This window comes from Echeneis naucrates, chromosome 19 (genome assembly GCF_900963305.1).
Source record: "Echeneis naucrates chromosome 19, fEcheNa1.1, whole genome shotgun sequence".
Taxonomy (NCBI): domain Eukaryota; kingdom Metazoa; phylum Chordata; class Actinopteri; order Carangiformes; family Echeneidae; genus Echeneis; species Echeneis naucrates.
In genome coordinates, this window is record NC_042529.1 from 3,788,381 (window position 1) to 3,806,775 (window position 18,395).

The 18,395-nt window shown below is 41.6% G+C and overlaps 1 protein-coding gene across 1 annotated transcript in view; it reads left to right on the forward strand.

Annotated features, from left to right (window-relative positions):
• Positions 1–14,821, forward strand: part of LOC115059890 (heparan sulfate glucosamine 3-O-sulfotransferase 3A1-like) — a 28,992-nt gene extending 14,171 nt beyond the window's left edge. Inside the window, exon 2 of the mRNA XM_029527636.1 lies at positions 12,538–14,821. Within this exon, the coding sequence (XP_029383496.1) occupies positions 12,538–13,159 (622 nt within the window). The 3' untranslated portion in view covers positions 13,160–14,821. The remainder of the gene's footprint in view (positions 1–12,537) is intronic.
• The last annotated feature ends 3,574 nt before the right edge of the window (positions 14,822–18,395 follow it).

Genomic DNA, 18,395 nt, shown 5'->3' on the forward strand with positions numbered 1-18,395 from the left:
TGCAGCCAGTTTAGCTCAACCGTTATGGGGCCTCCTGGTTTCTCACTGGGGGTCTGCTGAATTCTGGGTCACAGCCCAGCCCCAGGCAACCGCTGGCCCTGCATTAGCCATTCGGTGTCGTTTTAGCCCCTGTGACATTCCACGGTGGGTAATTTTTCACCTTTTCTTTCAGCGACAACCTGTTCTTCATCATGCCCCACCTCGCTGGCACTGCTTACAATCACAGAGAGTTTGTGCAACTGGTGCTGATAGCAATGCGACCCCACACACCTCAAACCCACCTGTTCGTTATGCATGGCCCTGCTGCCTCGACAGAAATGAGCTGCACAAAGTTCCATTTACCCTCGGCTATTTATTTAATGGATAATGCAGGGGACGCAAAATGGAAATCAGGCATTCGACCATGTCTTTAACCCTAAATCCTCCCTGCCCGATTTCCCCAACTGCATTCATTCTCATCTCCGGTGTGCATAAATCATTTTGGTAACTAGTTATTACCAAACTCATTATTTATTCTCAAGGATATTTAAGGAGAAACAAAAAAAAAGTCCCATCAAATATTTAAAGCTCCTAGATGTGCGTAAGCGAATATAATCTCCATCTGCCTCTGTGGCACAACAAGCTAGGAGGAAAAATTAAGGCAGAGTGATTGTGTGTGCCGTTTGTAGTAAGTTTATGTCAAAAGAAACGATAAGAAGGAGCATTCATATGTGCTAATCTCTGCCCCCCTCTGCTTCTTCTGTGGTGGCAGGTCGATGCAGAGGGTGCGAGCTTCTCTGTGCCTGCGGCTTGGCACAAAGATGAGGAAAGCAATGTGATGGTGCCAGGCGCTTTGTATTCTGAGCTTGCGAGTAGAAGGATGGAGGGCGGGGTAGGAGGGGAGCAGGAGGAGGGAGAAAATGAAATACGGAAAAGCAGTAGACACAGAGGAAGAGGGCCTGGAGACAGTGTAATCGCTTTTACACTCCCCGATACTGCTGTCCGCCTGATGCTTGACTCTTATCCCCAGCGTTGTCTGCACTCTCCTCTCCCAGTATCTCACATCGTGCCTTTTTTCTCTCCTCCCTCTTACTAAGTCTAAACAGAAACATGAGCTACCAGGCTCCGTATGCGCTGCACATGTCCGGCACTGTTTTTGCTATCTTGTTAGCTTTTTGTTCAGCTACGTAAGCTAAGACTCTTGACTCCATGTGCACCTAAAATTGTTTAAAGTTAACTGTCAAATATTTGGCTTTCATTATGTTACAGCTCTCAAATTTCATGTGGAAATTATGTTTTACTGCCTCTTGCCCTCTGCTGCCGATAGGTCCTGAGACAAAGTACTGTAAGAGAGCAGGAACAGGGGGATGGCAGCTGAAACCAACACCAGCCCACCGCTGTGAGGTAGCACACAATGTCTGAGAGTAGAGCAGAGTGATATTCAGAGTTCACAGTGAAACAATCTGCCAGCCCGTCTCCTCCAGCTCTGTTGGCTTAGACACTACCTGACTAATTTTGGCATCTCTATATGCTTGCATTTGAACAGAACAATGACTCCTTTTCAGAAGTTGTTCTATTTTAGAAAAATCCCAGGCGGTTTACAGTCAGAGCTCTCAGAAGTATGCCAACAAGACTCAGACTTTCAACCTGTCAAGTTTTTTTTTTTAATTGCATGTGTGTCTGTATATGTGTGTGTTTCTGTCTGGTACTGTACAGTTTGTTTTGGAAGACAGTAATGTGACTGTTATTTTGAGTCACATTAATATGCTTACCTGTTTTGTGGATATGAGATCGAAGCACTGTGGAAGATTAAAGCAGACACAGCGGATAAGTTTTAGGATTTGTAGGATGCACACAACATCTTTCCTACAAGCTTTTCATCTTGTGAAAATGAGCATCTAGACAACCACATTCTAATTTATGATGTAGTTAACAACAGCGCACACTTACAGTACAGTCACCGCCACACCCAGCTTTCCCTCATCCTTCCTTCTATCATGAAGCTTTTCTTCTCTCACTCCCTCGACAAAAATGCTAAATATCTACCTGTCTTCAACAGATTAACAGATCCACCTTTTGTTAAAAAAGATGATGTTGTGTATATCTTTATTATTGTGAACAAACTTGATGAAAAGAAGCAGAACCATGAATCGATTAATCTAACTCCTAAGTACTACATCTGTTGCAAAATCCTGATAGATCTTATTCCTTTCTGGAGTAAACCTCCAATTGCTGTTCATAATCTTTTAATGTAACACATCTATGAGGGACGGGGAATGTAGTTTATCTTGAATCAATCTCCTCACACACCAGCCCGCTGCCATAAACACACACTAGTGCACCAGATAGGTGTTAACATACAACTGAAAATGGTCCCCATTGATTCCAGCCATGTGTCATTATTCCATGAATCAACTAAAAGGGGCAAATACATTATTTTTTGTACTATTTTATGGGAATAAAAATGGCATTGTCTTTACTGTAAATGCTAACCAGGCCACTAAGTGACTCATTTTTAAAGGCGCTCCCGACTGGATGTTAATCAACTGTCCTGGAGAAACACAAACCTACTGCTTTGTCTCGTACAACATAATAGAGAACAGATGTAGGCAAAAAAAAAAAAAGACCTTCAGGATTAAAGATGGCTAAGAACTGATGATAGCTCAGAGTTTGAAATAAGCTACAGTTCATCATAGTCCCTGCTGCCTCCGTGTTTATAGCACAGTAGGTTAACGATACAACACTTGATAAGGACATACTTTACTCCACGTTGACTAAAAGAAACACTGGTTTTCACTGAACATGATGACAAACACACAATGATTGCACTGGATGCCTCTTTTCACTGAATAAATTACTGCTAAGTGAATCAACAGCAGCATTTATGCTCATCCCTGAGAGTTTGAAAACCAAATGCTCTTTGTGATGTGTATGAGAGCACCCTCTCGAGTCCACTCACGTTTCTTTGCACTGATAACTATAATGATAGCATCCTCTTTGGGGTTTACAAGACTGTGTTGAAAAGGCTGCATTTTGGAATACTTATTGGGTCACAGAGGAAAAGCTGAGGACTAAAGTAGAGCAGAATAATATTCCTGTCCTCACAATAACTGAGAGGAATACAAGAGTGTCTGCACGACAGCATGTTCTCATTGGAGCTGGGTCATGACCAAAGAGTCCAAAAGTGACGGGAAAAATTATATGATAGTACAGTAGGCAGGGGAAAGGAGACCATGTCAAATTATAGTGTTTGTTGGTGAATTCAATACCATCACCATGTTGAAAATGAAGAATGTTGAGGAAAAGTACAGCCCATTTACTTTCAGCTTGCAATGGGGCAAGGAGAGGGAGGGATTGTCTTTTTGCCAGCCCATCATTTTATAAATGTGTTCGTGGAATGAACAGAAGCTGGGCTTAATTTATCAAACTCTAGCCTTTATATATATTAATCACAAGCTTTAATGTCTCTTTTTTTTTTTTTTTTGTCTTTTATTCTGAGCTCTAATGCACGAGTTGCTTCTTCTCTCAACAAGCAAGAGGGTGATGTGCACACACTGGCGATGTGTGCCAGCAGAAATGCGGCTCATAACAGATATCTTTTTAGCGACGGTCTATATGGCATATTCAGCAGCTGCCTGAAATGTTTATATTGAATGTTTCCGCAGCTTGGAAATCACCATGGTAATGGGCCCAAAGACAAAAGCCCTAGCCTTTTGTCATGGGTAATTATCGCAGAGCAGTCCCTTCAAAGCCTTCCATTTGGCTCTGAACAAATTCACATTTAATTTTACTCTCAAGCATTTGACACACAGCTTCTTTTTTATATATTTTTGTATTCAAATCAGGCTTAAATGTAAAATTTAAATACCCATTGAAATGGGTTTGAGTCAAGTGGTTCTCTGTGACCCCCCCCCCTCCCAGATTATTTCAAATCAAGACACTATAGAGAGAGGATGAGGAGAGCTATAGAAAGACCACTTCAAATTTCCTAATGAAGCCACCTTCACTATATAAACGAACATTAAAAAGGCACAATACAATGAAAATGAGCTTTGGTATTAAACCCAAGTTTAGGTGTCTTATCTCCTGCGAGCTCTTGAGACCTTAAAAACTGACTTGGCAGAAAGAAAAATAGCTGTGAGCTTTCGTCAAAGCTGATCCCACTGAAGTTGCCATCTCCACATGCTTCATCTCTCACTCCATGTAACTCTGAACAAATGGGTCAGGGAAATATGAAAAAGTAATGTGCTGTGTCTGAGAATCCACTCATGGAACGGACACATACAGTACACCCGGTGAGAAGACATTAGATACAATACAGACCCCTCTTTGGGTTATATTTAGTGGTTAGATCTTCTAGTAATTTGGTTTAATGGAACATGAATCACTAAATACAAAAATATAGCCTCTCCTCTGCTGGCTGCTTTCAGCTTGTGTGGGTTTTTTCAGACTCCCCAGGAAATAATCACAATCGGTTCCACATCTCGGCTAATTCGGACGCAGGCTTTCGCTTGGCTTACCCTTACCACGTTTTACAGCCACTGCTGAAATGCATCCAAGTGATCACGTGCCAGTGTAGCTGCACTTTTCCATGTGAAAATACAGGTATAAATGCACGGAAGCATTGGGGTCAGATGAACATTCACTTGCTCAAACCACCAGGGAAGGCGTAAAATTGAACTATTTTGAGCCACGTAGGTATTTTTATTCTTCACCCAAATCACTCTATTAACAAAAACGTTCCAGCTACCTTTAGGTAATAGGGGGAGACTATGTTGACTTAATACAGACGTCTGTGTTCCCCAAAGAACAAAAATTTTGTTCCCCCCAGCACCTCCATGAGGTTGACTGCCGGCGCTGGAGGCAATATGCTCTCAGGATATCTGTCCATCCATCTCCCTGTGAATGTGATATCTCAGTAACACCTTGAAAGAAGAGCTTCACGTGACGCAAACATTAAAAGTCATGGATGAAGACAATAGATGTTGGTGGTCAAAAGGTCAGAGGTCAAGCTCACAACATTTGGTCCAAACATTCTCAGGATTCAAGGATGAACTGATTAGAGTTTTATAGACAGAGGTCAGAAGTGAAAGGTCAACTTCAGAGTGATCTGACATACCTCGTTTCGATGGGCAACTATTGCCAAAAGATTTGACCACCTATTTGGGCAATTATTCATATTAGAATGCAGTTATTTCTGAAATCTGTCAGCACAGCAACAAAAAATAAAGCAGAGGATCAGAGTGGTTGTTCAGAAAAGGTTAAAAAAAAAAAAAAAAAGCCAGACTGAAACACATTCTGAGGTCAAACCTCAAATGCAGGTAATAATCCCTCACTTTTTTTTAACACCCACATGATTTTCCAGAATTATCCTACTATGACATGAAGTTGCCTAATCGTAGATGAACCAGTAGTAAATGGGATATTTCTGACTGTGTCTGTTTTCGTTCATTTTTCTATATTTGCTCTCCCTCTCTGTCCTTCATCGCTCTCACCATCTCAACCACTCCACGCCTCACCTCAACTCCTCTCTGCTGTGCTGATATGCAACGGGCTCTGCTACTTGATGTCTTAAAGGTTTCACATGGCTTGAATGTGTCCTGCATCCTTTTTTTACTGCCCTCAGTCACTCTTCCACAACAGTTACACAGAGTGAATAATTCACAAGCAAGTTGCCATAAAGATAAAGCTTACCCCCCTCCTTCATGCAATAAACCAGAGACTTACGCTGAGAATCAGGAAAAAAAAAAAGAATAGGATTCTGTTAAAAACTCTGCTGATAAATTTATAAGAACATCCTGCAAAGCTAACTCTATAAATTTTTTACTAAATCACATAGCAGTTGTTATATAGGAAAAAAATAGAGTTCCAGTAGTGAGGTAGGTGTCCAGCTGGCAGATTTATTTGTACAAGATTTTATGTTAAAAGAAAAAACTTGGTGCACAGCGTGATATAATATTTTTCTTGTGCTCAATTTATACTCAGTTCACTCAGTAACAAATCGCATAGGTCTGATTAGTATTTTCTGTCCAGACGTTATTTATGAGCTCTCTAATATTTGAGTGCATATGAAAAAATTGAGATTTTCCAAATGTAGCCAGACTTTCAACTGAGATAAATTGCAATGGCACCAGGCCAGCACTAAGTTTTCAATCCTCGCACTGGAGGCCAGAAGTGTGTGTTTGAATACTTTCACAAGCTAGTAGCCTGACTGAGTCATGAGGATAGACAACACAACTTTGTGAGGCTTTGTACAATTTCACTTGTTGACTTCCTCCAGTCGACTCTTATGTTGTTGATTAACTTTATTGTTTCTCTCTTCATCTTAGCCTGGAGGAGGACATCAGGCTGTATCCGCCACAAAGTTTCCCACTTGTCCTTTCCTTTTTTCTTTCTTTTTGTTTTTTTACAATGTTGTTTTATTAAAGATTGAGGTTTAATTTCAAACTCCCTTTCTTCCTTCTCCAAATCACATTTCCAGCTCCTCTCCACCACCAAACATATAAAAATCCCTCACATCCTTCTCAAATGAAACAAACTAATCATCAATCTAACAATAAATTTTTCATAATTTGAAAGCTGGCGTTTTTTTAATTTCTTTGTTATCTCACGTCCCCAGTGTCGTGAAGAGTTTCCTACTTACTCTTTATCAAAAGCTTGTCATTTCCCAGAGGAAAACAGTAGACTGTGTTCTCCCATGTTGTTTTCCAAGAATAGACGGCTCTCTTATCTAGTAATTGTATGTCTCTCAAAATTGCTTCCGACCCCCTACAGTTCCCTTGTACCACTCGAGATTCACTTTGTATGAGCCCACCCTGGATCATTGCTACTAATTTACAAATGGCTGGAGAATAGGCTTTTGGTTCACATATAAAATATCTACTGTAAGCTCTACACAGAGCATTCCTTTTTCTTTTTTAGCCGATGCCTTCATGGAAAATTATGGCTGAATGACATGCAAAAAAAATATATTCTTTTTATTTTTGTCAGATATTATGTTCGTGATGAGACACAATTTTCCATTTCATTTTCACTGGGTAAAATATACTTGATAATGATGTTAATTTTTTTTTGAGGGAGGGGACTGTACCATGCAGGCATCCTTTTTGTCGGGAGAATGTGATTGACAGGGGCGTCTCTATAGCTCTACCAATGCTCTGTTGTGAAACACGTTATCTCGATTACAGAAATTGCGTATTGGCCATATTTTGATATTTCAGATGAATTCACCAAATAATTTCCATCCAAATGGGTTTAAATCAAAACAAAGCCTAAAATGATGACAGAGGTTAAATCAATTTAAACACAATTTCCATCCTTTATGGCTCATGACCAAAAAAGCATTGCAGTGCTTTTAAGTTTAATTTTGTCCATTTAAGCAATAATTGAAAAACAAACCGAGCCTAAGAGAAATTTAGCCCATCTAAGCTTTTACTTGAACCAAAGGCCACATTTGATTTCAGTGATTCACACAACTACACTCAGGGAACCAGAACAGAGCTCTTTCACAGAAGACATTTTGGCTTCTCATAGCAGGAAAACCACACTGGCAATGTCACACACCGATTGTCCTTGGTTTGATTTGATGTCCTAACAGCACAAAACACAAGATACTCAGTTTTTGTTATGGAAGCTGTGCGATTCAGATGGCAGTAATCCTGTGTCACCATTTTGGAGGTGTAGTTAACTGTCCAGGAGGAGCGAGGATTTAGAGCTGGTGTGCAGACAAAAGTGACAGTGCAGTGGATTATAAATCCAACAAAAGAGGGGGAAAAAGGTGATGCGTGCTCATCACGGAGGACCGAGACTGTCAGGGTCATAAAACAGCCAACTGTTCTGATCAGGACGATCAGCTGGGAAGCTCACATCTGCTATCTCCAAATTATAAATAGTCTGCTTCCTCACCAGCAGGCCTCAGCTGATCAACCACACTCTGCCCACCGTAGGAAAAAGGATTCTTACTGAAGGAGGTCAGATAGAGTTTATAGGAAACATCTAATTTTGTCATTCATTCGTGTTTCCATGAGAATCCCAGAGTAATTTGCAGAGGCTCCAACACACAAAGTTCCCACTTCATATGTTTCCTCTTGCGTGCAGCAGTGCTGCTGGCGATCACAGCCCGCAGGGCAGGTAAAGGCCTGTGTTGTTGCACAAGGTTGACAGAGCAGTAAAACTCTGAGTTCAGAAGAGAGGGCTTTCACTTCACCACACTGCAGCCATTACTCTAAATCACCCCCCTCCACCCCCCTTCCCTCCTGTCTCTCTGACCTCCGCCAGTATCCAGTGACCTGGAAAATGTCTGGTGAGTCCAAGCCATCGAGAGCGGCTCTGGCCCTCGCTTCGCCTGCAAACAGCAGAAATATTGAGCCAATTACAAGATTATTATCTGGTGGTAAGGGCAGGGGAACACTGTGGGAGAGTATTTACGCCTCCTTGGGCTCCCTGCTGGAAGAGAAAAAAATGAATCAAAGGTTTGAGGGGGAGAAGTGGACAGAACTCATGCCCACTTGCCTCTATGTCTTTCAATTGCCAAACACTGGCTCTGGTCCAAGGCCCTTTCTAAAAGATCCAGGATAACAACAGGAAGTGGTCCATTCAGAGCTGATCGCTTTTTTTTTTTTTTTTTTTTTTCTTAAACTCTTCCCTAATCCATATGTCATGCTTTCTTATTATGCATGCTCCTGGTTTACAATAAATAAGACCTCATGGCGCATTCATACTTTCTTTGGCATTTTTAAAACTGGCAGACTTCAGTCACAGCCTATACATGAGGGCTGAGTTGAGTTGGTTTGCAAGTGGAATTCATTCAGTAGGGAAATGAAAGCAGCGATGCATCAGGCCCTTTATTCCGATGTGGTTACTTTATAGATGAGCCTACAAAGGACGCATTGAGTGATGTAAAGCACGTTACTGTGTACATTGGATTTGGTTTTTTAAGAGGCAATAGAGTTTCCTGAATGAGTTCTGGCATCCCTTTTCCAGCTAGTTGGTTCCATATGAGAGGGATGACGAGCAATTACAACATGTGCTATGTTTTGTCATTTGCACACGCTGTTTGTTTGTGACAGTCCAAACGTCCTAGTCGTCCTAAATGCTTTTCTTGTTTGTCTCCACTACTTAACAACATGTCAAAGCAGGGGATTAGAATTAAAGGTAGGCCAGAGTTCACGTGCTGTTTCTTTCTATTTCAGTTTGGGTCTGCCTCTTGTTTCATGAGTGGATCCCGCTGCCTGCGTTTCATGCATCAGTGTGCTCAGGGAGCCGTATTTTAGCAGTGCAATGAAGACATCAAAGCAAAATCTGGAACAGTAGTAAATCTCAAGCACTTGGACAGTTTGTCATCTGTTACATCACCTACCCAGCCAATAAAGTTTCATTAGAAAGCACAGCATGCTTTAGTAGTAGAATGGAAAGAAATACCCTAGAGTGGTTCACTCTCTTTGAAACCAAGCATTTCTTGTGTCTTTGCCAAGCTAAAACTTAAATGCTGAAAACTGAAATTCTTTGTTTGTATATTGATGAACGTTAGTCATTGATTGACAGAAAATGAATTAGCACCAGGACTGCGTCAAACAGTAATTTTCCTTTGCATTCATTGCACTGGTTATATTTGAATGAATTATTGAGTCTGTCAAATATCAGAAACCAGGGGAAAAACTGTCATTTCCAAAACTGACATCATTAAAATAGTAGTCCAATCCAAAACAACCTAAGACTTTAGGAACTTGTAATTTTTCACTTATTTTTGGCATTTTTCCTATTCAAGGAAAAATTAAGCTGTAGTTACACATTATAGTCTGCTCTTGGGACTTGGGACGCAGTGCTGCATGCATGCAGGAGTTGTATGAGGCCTCTTGTTGCTCCAGAAGAAAGGCCTGAAGACTACAGATTTATAGATGAAGGCTGAATTTGTAATTCAAAAAATTTGAACTTGGCTAGACATCGATATCAGACTTCTCATTGCTGATTGAGGTCAACAGTTTAAAGTTGCATGGAGTCCAACATTGTCGGAGGAGTGTATCAGTACAAGACTTGAAAATATTTGAAGGTCTAGTATAAATGTTTAAATGTCATCAAACAGAACACAGGGGATCTTTTTCTTATGATGACATGATAGTCATGAAATTTACATCAAGCTGAATACCCAAGCACTTGCATACTTCCAAACAGTCCTGCCCTTGTGTTGTACACCAACATACAAACTGCCCCCTGCCCTCGCAGGGCGCACGTTGCCACACCACCACTCTGAGTGCACCGCCTACAAAACACGTTCATCACATGCCATCAAATATGAATGCTTCCTTTGGTATGTGTTCATCTCTTTTTCATAGCACAATAATGTTGTCTTTTGATTCATCAAATTCTGTTTCTGTAAGGAGTTTTAGATGTCTAGTGGTTCCTAAATTAGCATGTTGTCAGCATAGGTGGGAAGACTACCTGTACAATCAGAAACAGAAATCACCCTTTGATCAAAAGTAGCTGTTCATGTATTTTACTACTGACTTGCCAGCTTAGCAGCCGCTGCCTTCCCCAAAGACAGCAGGCTGGTTTTAAAGCTCCATTATATAGCAAGTCCTCAGTCTGGACTCACGGGGCAGTGGTGCAGAGCTAATGTAAGAGGAAAGGAGTCCGTGTTCCGACACAGCTGTAGGAGAGGTCACAGACACTGAGAGGATTGCGGGGGACGGGGGTTAGGTTATGGTCAACGTTGCCATCGGATGTTGACACATCAGTGCACCTGCGTTGCTGCTCTTGCTCTTATCGACCACTTCCTGCATGCCCCCCCCACCCCCTCCTGTGCTAACCCTGTGATCTCTTCCACACTGAGAGAGTCCACTCAGGAGGCTCAACCACATAAACTGCATGTGTTTTAACATTTGTCTGCAGATATTGACTTGTGGCTTTCACTTCGTGTGCTAAGCGCACCCAGCAGCTACTTTAAATTCTGAAACAGCTGATGTGTCAAAGACACACGTGCTGCTCTCTTTCTCTAATAACATGACAATGATTTTAATAATCTATAACCAGTCATTTGTGTTCCTAAATATTGCTCAAACTGAATCATGGAATAGTGTGTGCTGGATGATGTATTTTATAGTTAGATTTTGTTGTTTTATTTATAGGACTTGGTGAATCCAGCGCTTGCATTCATCATGACAGCTGGTGTCTTTGGGAAGTGCACTCTGGTTGTGTAAAGCTTGGCCACAGCGAGCATCACGGTGCCCTGCGTCTCATTTCACTCTGTGTATGTTAAACGGAGCATGATTGTTTGCCAGCCATTTTGCAAGGCAGAAGGACAGCACCCGTCACGTCGGAAAAAGACACACACTTGTAAGCAGAAGTTGCACTTTGATCGCACAGCAGACGGCGGTGCTGGGCATTGTGCTATCACATAAAAAGATTGGAGTCTCAAGTCCTCTCCGGTCTTCAGAAATTTCAGCAGACCTCCCTTCTTTAGGGTCTCAGTAGTTCTGTCACGAGCAGAAAACAGCGTCTACCCTGGGAGCAGGCAGGGCCACTTTGTCAGCGCCAGTCCTCGCTTTAAGCAGCACCAGCCAAGCAGATGAATAATTGACGCCTGCATTCTGTACTTTGGTGAATTTTAAAGCTGTATTCTGCAGAGGCTTTAATGGCAGGGGGAGGGCACGTTAATCATTCATGAGCCGCTTTTACCCACTTTGCTTAGAGTCACTGTCCTGAAGGCGGGTGGGCAGAGGGAAAGTAGAGAAAGAGGACTGAGAGCGAAGAGGTGGCATGGCCGAATGGAGTAGCTTGTTTCCCATCCCTTTTGTGGAACCAAAAAGGGCTCAGCCAAAGGCGTCGATGAGGAAGGTTTTAGGTTTATTTTCATGGAAGGGAACACATTTAAAATGGGGTCCAAGCCTGTCATGTGTTCAGATTGCTCAAGTAGAAGTACACCAAGAAACTGGACAATCCTCTACTCATGTTTTAAATAAAAGCCATTCTTACACTCAAACTGTGTGTCCAGCTGTGGGAAAATGTTCCTCCATTATTTGTTGCGAAAGACAAAAGGAAAGGATAGTAATCAATTATGCTGAGGGGGCCTTTCAGTTCTCCTATCAATATTTCATAGCCAGTAGTACCATAATATGGGCATGGAGATTGACAATCTTCTTTTAGCACCATGTCAGAGTAAAGAATACTACCCTTTCAAATGTACCCAGGGGGGGCCCCTGATCTTGGTTTCATAAGCCCTCAGGCTACATCAACACTCGAGGTACCATCTGCATACCATCATCTCAAGTATGTCTTCACATCTACAGACGAGTCTGAGTGTGATGCTGAGCCAAAAACTGCAAATGAACATTTGGTCACGCCTGATAGACATCAAATAAATAACTTTGTGCAAACATGCCATTACCAGTGTTGTTCTTGATTGATTGGAATCAGAGTTTTGAGGACTTTGCCCGAGTTCATCCAGTTGTAATGTTTATTGTAATAAGAGAGTACGACTGTGTCAGTTGCTTGGTGTGTTTCAGTCAGAGGTGAAGGTCAAATAAATATCCCACTTCCTTTTTTTCCCTCCTTTTTCATTAGGGAGCTGATGCCCAAGACCCTGGAGGGCCAGATCACCATGGAGAAAACACCCAGCTACTTTGTAACCAGAGAGGCTCCAGCCCGAATCTCCGCCATGTCCCGGGACACCAAGCTGATCGTGGTAGTGAGGGACCCCGTCACCAGGGCTATCTCAGACTACACGCAGACTCTGTCTAAGAAGCCCGACATTCCCTCTTTCGAGAGCCTCACCTTCAAAAACAGAACTACGGGGCTCATCGACACTTCGTGGAGCGCCATCCAGATCGGCATCTACGCCAAGCACCTGGACAACTGGCTGCAGTACTTCCCCATGGACCAGATCCTGTTTGTGAGCGGCGAGCGCCTGATCAGCGACCCGGCCGGAGAGCTGGGCCGCGTGCAGGACTTCCTGGGGCTCAAGAGGATCATCACGGACAAACACTTCTACTTCAACCAGACCAAGGGTTTCCCGTGTCTCAAGAAGGCCGAGGGCAGCAGCAAGCCCCACTGCCTGGGTAAAACCAAAGGGAGGACCCATCCGAACATTGACCCCGAGGTGGTGCAGAGGCTACGGGACTTCTACAGACCCTTCAACTTGAAGTTCTACCAGATGACAGGACGTTTTTTTGGCTGGGATGACTGAATGTGTTGCCTGACACTGAAGCCAGTGGGGATACTACCATAGACTATTAAGGTCACTCTGGGAGGAAAAAGGGATTTTGAGAGCAAAGTTAAGTTTGAGAGTTAAACAATTTCAAGAAGAAAGTCAAAAGAGAAATAGTTATCATTTTAATTGAAAAATAATTTGTTTAATATCCTCAATTGGGCAGCCAAAGCACATTTTACCTAAAAATAATAAATGTATTCCCATAGATTTATAATTAATTATTTTAAGATGTCTTAATTTTTTGTTTTTACTTTGACAAAATTGTGCCTTTTATTTTCCCTTTCTTGTTCAAAATTTCTACCTATTTCTCTTAATATATGTAATACTTATATATTTCAAAGTTAAGACTTTTTTAGAAACTGATAAAGTAATAATTTTTGTTGTATTTTGAGAATATTACATCGTCAACATTACAGTTGGTTATTACCTGAATAGTGAAATTAATGTAAATACTACATTTTCTGTGTGTTTAACCTTGCATTTTTTTATATAATATTCGGATGTTTTCTAAAAGTTTTGATTTTAGCCTGCTCATTTTCTGACTTTTAGGAAATATGACAACTTCACTCTCAAAATCTTTTTTTCCCCAAACAGTGTCCATATTATTCTGTTGTAGGAATAAAGCGTCAGCACTAACCCGAAGCAATATGTGGCTGTTCCAGGAGAGAAAGAGGCCCAGACTCTCCTCAGTGGCACCCCAGATATGCAATCTTTCAACGTTACATTTCTCATCATCAGAGCTGCCTCTAATCCACAAAATCATGGAGGTTTTCCCTCTAAGAAAAGACTGAGTTGTTCAAGGACTTGCGTCACGTGTCCCTGCACTATCTATAGAAGTGTGAAGTTGTAGACTGTGAGACGGTACTATTTTATGCAGTGCTTCTTTAAGAAGATGGGTGAAATCACAGCGTTCAGGGGCTTTTGATAAAAGCTCAGTGATTTAATGCCATATTTTAAAACATACATAGCTGCTTTCAAATTTTCTAGCAAAAAAGAATATGAAAAGATAAAAATATATGTATTTTTGAAATGTATTTATTCAAGAGGAACACAAGCAGTATGTATGTATTTTGAATAACTCCTCAGTGATTATTTTATTAATATTATGCTCCCCATGACTTTTAGAGTTTTGTTTGTTTTATACTGAACACTAAAACATATTATCCTCAATTTAATTTCAGATCATCCACTCTAATGCATATCTACTATACATGGGCAAGTGTGGGAATGCTCGTCTCTACGTAGCTTTCAGTTCCAGAGCTGTGACTTTGTTATTTCAAGGGTTGTTCCCCCACCTTCAGTTAATGAAGTTACAGGCAAAGATAGCACTCCCTATTATTCAAACAACAGCAACTCCGTTGGAGGAAAGAGACCTCCAAAGGGCCTTTCCAAGCTGTGACTCAAATTTCCACAACATGCCTCCATGTGAATTGAATACACTTGATGTCACTGGACTTCCTTTCCTCTAGGCAACATGTATGTGGAAGTCTTTTTTAAACCCAGGGAGCATGAGAACAATGGTTGAGCTGTGTTCCTAATTTCTGTCTACTTGTATTGTGAGCCACTTTCTAAAAGCAGATGTTCCTCAAAAGACACAAAGTACAGTGTTTGTTTTATTTTTTGGGTGTGAGCATCAGAAAGAACCTAATATAGATTTTTTAATTTTTTTTTTTTTTTTGCTGTTCTGACTGTTGTTTATTTCAAGTTGTTGAGAATTTTAAGGCACTCATAGAATTAAAGCTGTTATATGAACGGCCGTTGGATATTTTTCTCATCACTACGATACTTCAAAATGATGTCATGCTGGTATGCATAAGTGCATTGAGATACAGTATTCACATGGTGAAAAGATTAAAGTCATTACAGTGCAGCTCAAATGTCTGAAGAGCTCAGCTTCCCACAGAGTCATAACAACACTGCCTCACTGCTTTCCTATCTCCTCTCTTACACCTTCACATATTGTCTCTGCTTATCTCCGTCCAGCCTCCAGGCCAAAGTGTCATTGGAGGCATTTAGAGGTTTTATAAAGGACTCACAATCAGAAAGTCTTACTTTGGGTCCTCTGGAAGCTTCTTGGCAACTTTTAGACTCAGACGCATTTCAAGGAAGCTGGAGTAAATTCCTTTGTCTTTTGGTCTTACAATGTTGTTATTGCTAATATCTGTAATTAATCACAACATACAAAAATACTCAATCAAATCCAATTGTCAGATAGTTTACTATTTGAGCTGGATGCTTTAATTACACATTTTCACGGACAATACGCTTTATGATCTGCTCCGACAAAACAGTTATATAATGTTGAGGTTTGCACAGAAAAACATTTTAATAATTCATTTCAACATTGTAACACGTTGATGTCATCCCTAAAACTGCAGCGTCACCAAATGCACTTCTGAAAACGTACCTGCAGAGAGCTGATCCTTACAATTCGGTTTTATTAATGTTGCAGTCCACTCCTTACAAACTAACAACTTCCTCTTAGGCCAAACTTTCTGAGATGAAATTTCTCCAAACATCAGCTGACTGATCATTTGTGGACTGCGATCAGTTCAAAGTGAATGCTGCATGAACATCTGTCTGGATGAAATTTGGCTAGACTCTAACATCAGCACCCATTCAAACAAAGATGAATCTGATCAGTGTCCAGCTTTAAGGACGTAATAGGTATATAGGTATATACTCTGTGGTGCTGGTGAAAGTGCCAATTGTGTATATTTTGACTTTTAACCAACACTTTTTTGGCCTGTGAAGTTATTTGCTTTAGTTATTCTACTGGATGATCTGTCATTTGGCCGAACACAGCCAGCCCCATTTTAGCTTACGTTGCATTTTAGTCTGGATGGACAGGAACAGCCTTTTGGGAACAATGACTCAGACCCCCACTGTCACTTTTTGATTCCGTCTTGACTCTGGTCACACCGCTCTAATATGTCACCAAATCTGCTTTGCCCCAACTCCAATTCATCACCACGGCAGCAGTATACTCAGCAACAGTTTGGCCTTAATATCGATCCAAGCAAAGATATTCTACAAATTTTACTTGTTGTCATTCCTCACCTGTAGTATTTTCTGTAACTAAACAACCACCTGTGACCATTTCTAGTTTCCTCTCTTCACCCAATATCAATATATTTTTATTTCCTCCTGCACTGCACCTGAATGTTTTTCTTTGCTGAGGGAGTTTCCTCCTGCAGTCTGCTGGCGTCTATGACAAGCCCTTAGTAGAAACCACAACAAGAGGAGGAAATGAGCTTCCAGATTTTCAAAACTTAATCAAGCTGGCCGTCAGCGTGCTAAAATAATGTGACGTTAACAATCTGCACAGAGTCGTGGGAGCAGAGGGAAGCAGCGACAAGATGTCCATTTGTTGACTTGTTCAATTTGCTTGTTATTCCATCCTGAGAGGGTCAGCAGGGCCTCTTCAGCAACACTTACTCACAGTAATAAACAGAGACAGTTTTCATCCTCCCTCTCGATTCTCTGAAGAGCAGCTAACTATGAAAGAGAAACTGTAATGGCAACATCTGCTGCGGGACAGCATACAGACCACCCCTGTCAGGAAGAATTCAGCTCAGTACCGATGGCACGGACCTGTGGAGAACTTGAAGTCTGTCTATTGAAAAACAGCTTACCGCATGCGGTGGGGTTTTTTTGGGAATGGGGCGAGCTGCTGCAGAAAGACAGGCATTTCTGTTAGCCCTTGCAAATCTCTTTGATCAGCTCTTTCTTTCTTCTTAAATACCCCTTTTTGTTCATTCCATCAGTGTGCCATCGCTCTCCCCTGCAAACACACACATATAGACGCAGCAGCACCTGGGTGAAGTCACGTGCACAATTAGCTTCCATCCACCTTCTTAACTACTAAAACCTCCGCTTATCCAGACACCCTACTCCACACACGCACCTCTGAGCCTGTTTTTGCACATATAGAGGTTACAGGCGTGCGGAGAAAGATGGGTGGGCTGTACAATAACAACCATCAACACTGTGTATGCATGTGAGGTGCCCTGGGCATCATAGAGGCCATGTAAAATGATGAAGTAAAGGGATCAGAGAGGTTGCTTTGAAGAGGACTGCAGCAGTGATAGCATATCCTCACACCCAGGACCGTTTGTGGGTCTCTCTCGGTGCACACGCGATCACCGGCTCTTGAAATGCATATGTAGCTTCAGAGTGTCATCTTAACACACAAATCACTCACACACACATATGTTGACCCAACTGGTTTTCACATATGAACACAGTCACCACCCACTTTTGCCCCGCGGAGGGACATGGAGGGGATCAGACTTGTGTTTTCTCTGAGTCCCAGCAGAGAAGCCCTTAATCCTCGCCCTAGTCTGAGCAAATATCTCCACAAGGCACGCTCCACACACAGCCTTAATCAAAACAGCCGAGGGGGGGACTGAGTCGCACTTTCAATTTCAAGTTTGCTTCATCTGTCATGTACTCTCTTGTATCTTAAAGAGGATCGTCAAATGTCAAAGGAGCATTTCATGTCTTATCTAGTGCCAGATGTAACCAGGATACCTGTGTTTTCTACTCAGTCCCTAAGCAGGTACACAAACACGCACTTACAATAAACACACAACATCTGCAAAAACACTGTGATTCGTTATACGGTTTCAGCCTCTTGTTCTCTATGTAGCAGGCGTATTCTGACAGTCTTAGTTTCTATATTTCATTTTGAACCACAACGCTGATTTTCCTGGTTGTGACAGAACAGAGAGATTGTGGCCTGCAAAAAGACGCACAGACAGAAATGGTCAGTTACACTGCAGGAATTGTTGGGTTTTAAGTTTAAAGACATTCTCAGGAAAATGACCAATTGTTTGTTCGTGATGAAAAGACATTTCACCAATGGATTGCATGCTAGTAATAAAATGAAGGCTGGTCTTTGAACTGTCGGTTCTGTGCCCATAGTACAGCAGACAACACACAAAATTAGCAATTAAGATTGTCTGGGAGCAGGACTCCTTCCAGACATGTGTGTTTTGACTTCGAAGTTTTCACGCATCTCCCCTTATGGAGAACCTTCTTCAAAAGAGCTGCTGCCTTTCAAGAAGTGATAATTGATTCTGACGCATGATTAAAGACGTGTTCACGTTAAACTCAGATTTTCCTTTCCCTGGATGAAAAGCAGGGTGACAGAGCTCTAAACAAGATGGCCAGCGGTCCAAACGTTCTCAAGGGAGAAGTCTGCCTGAAA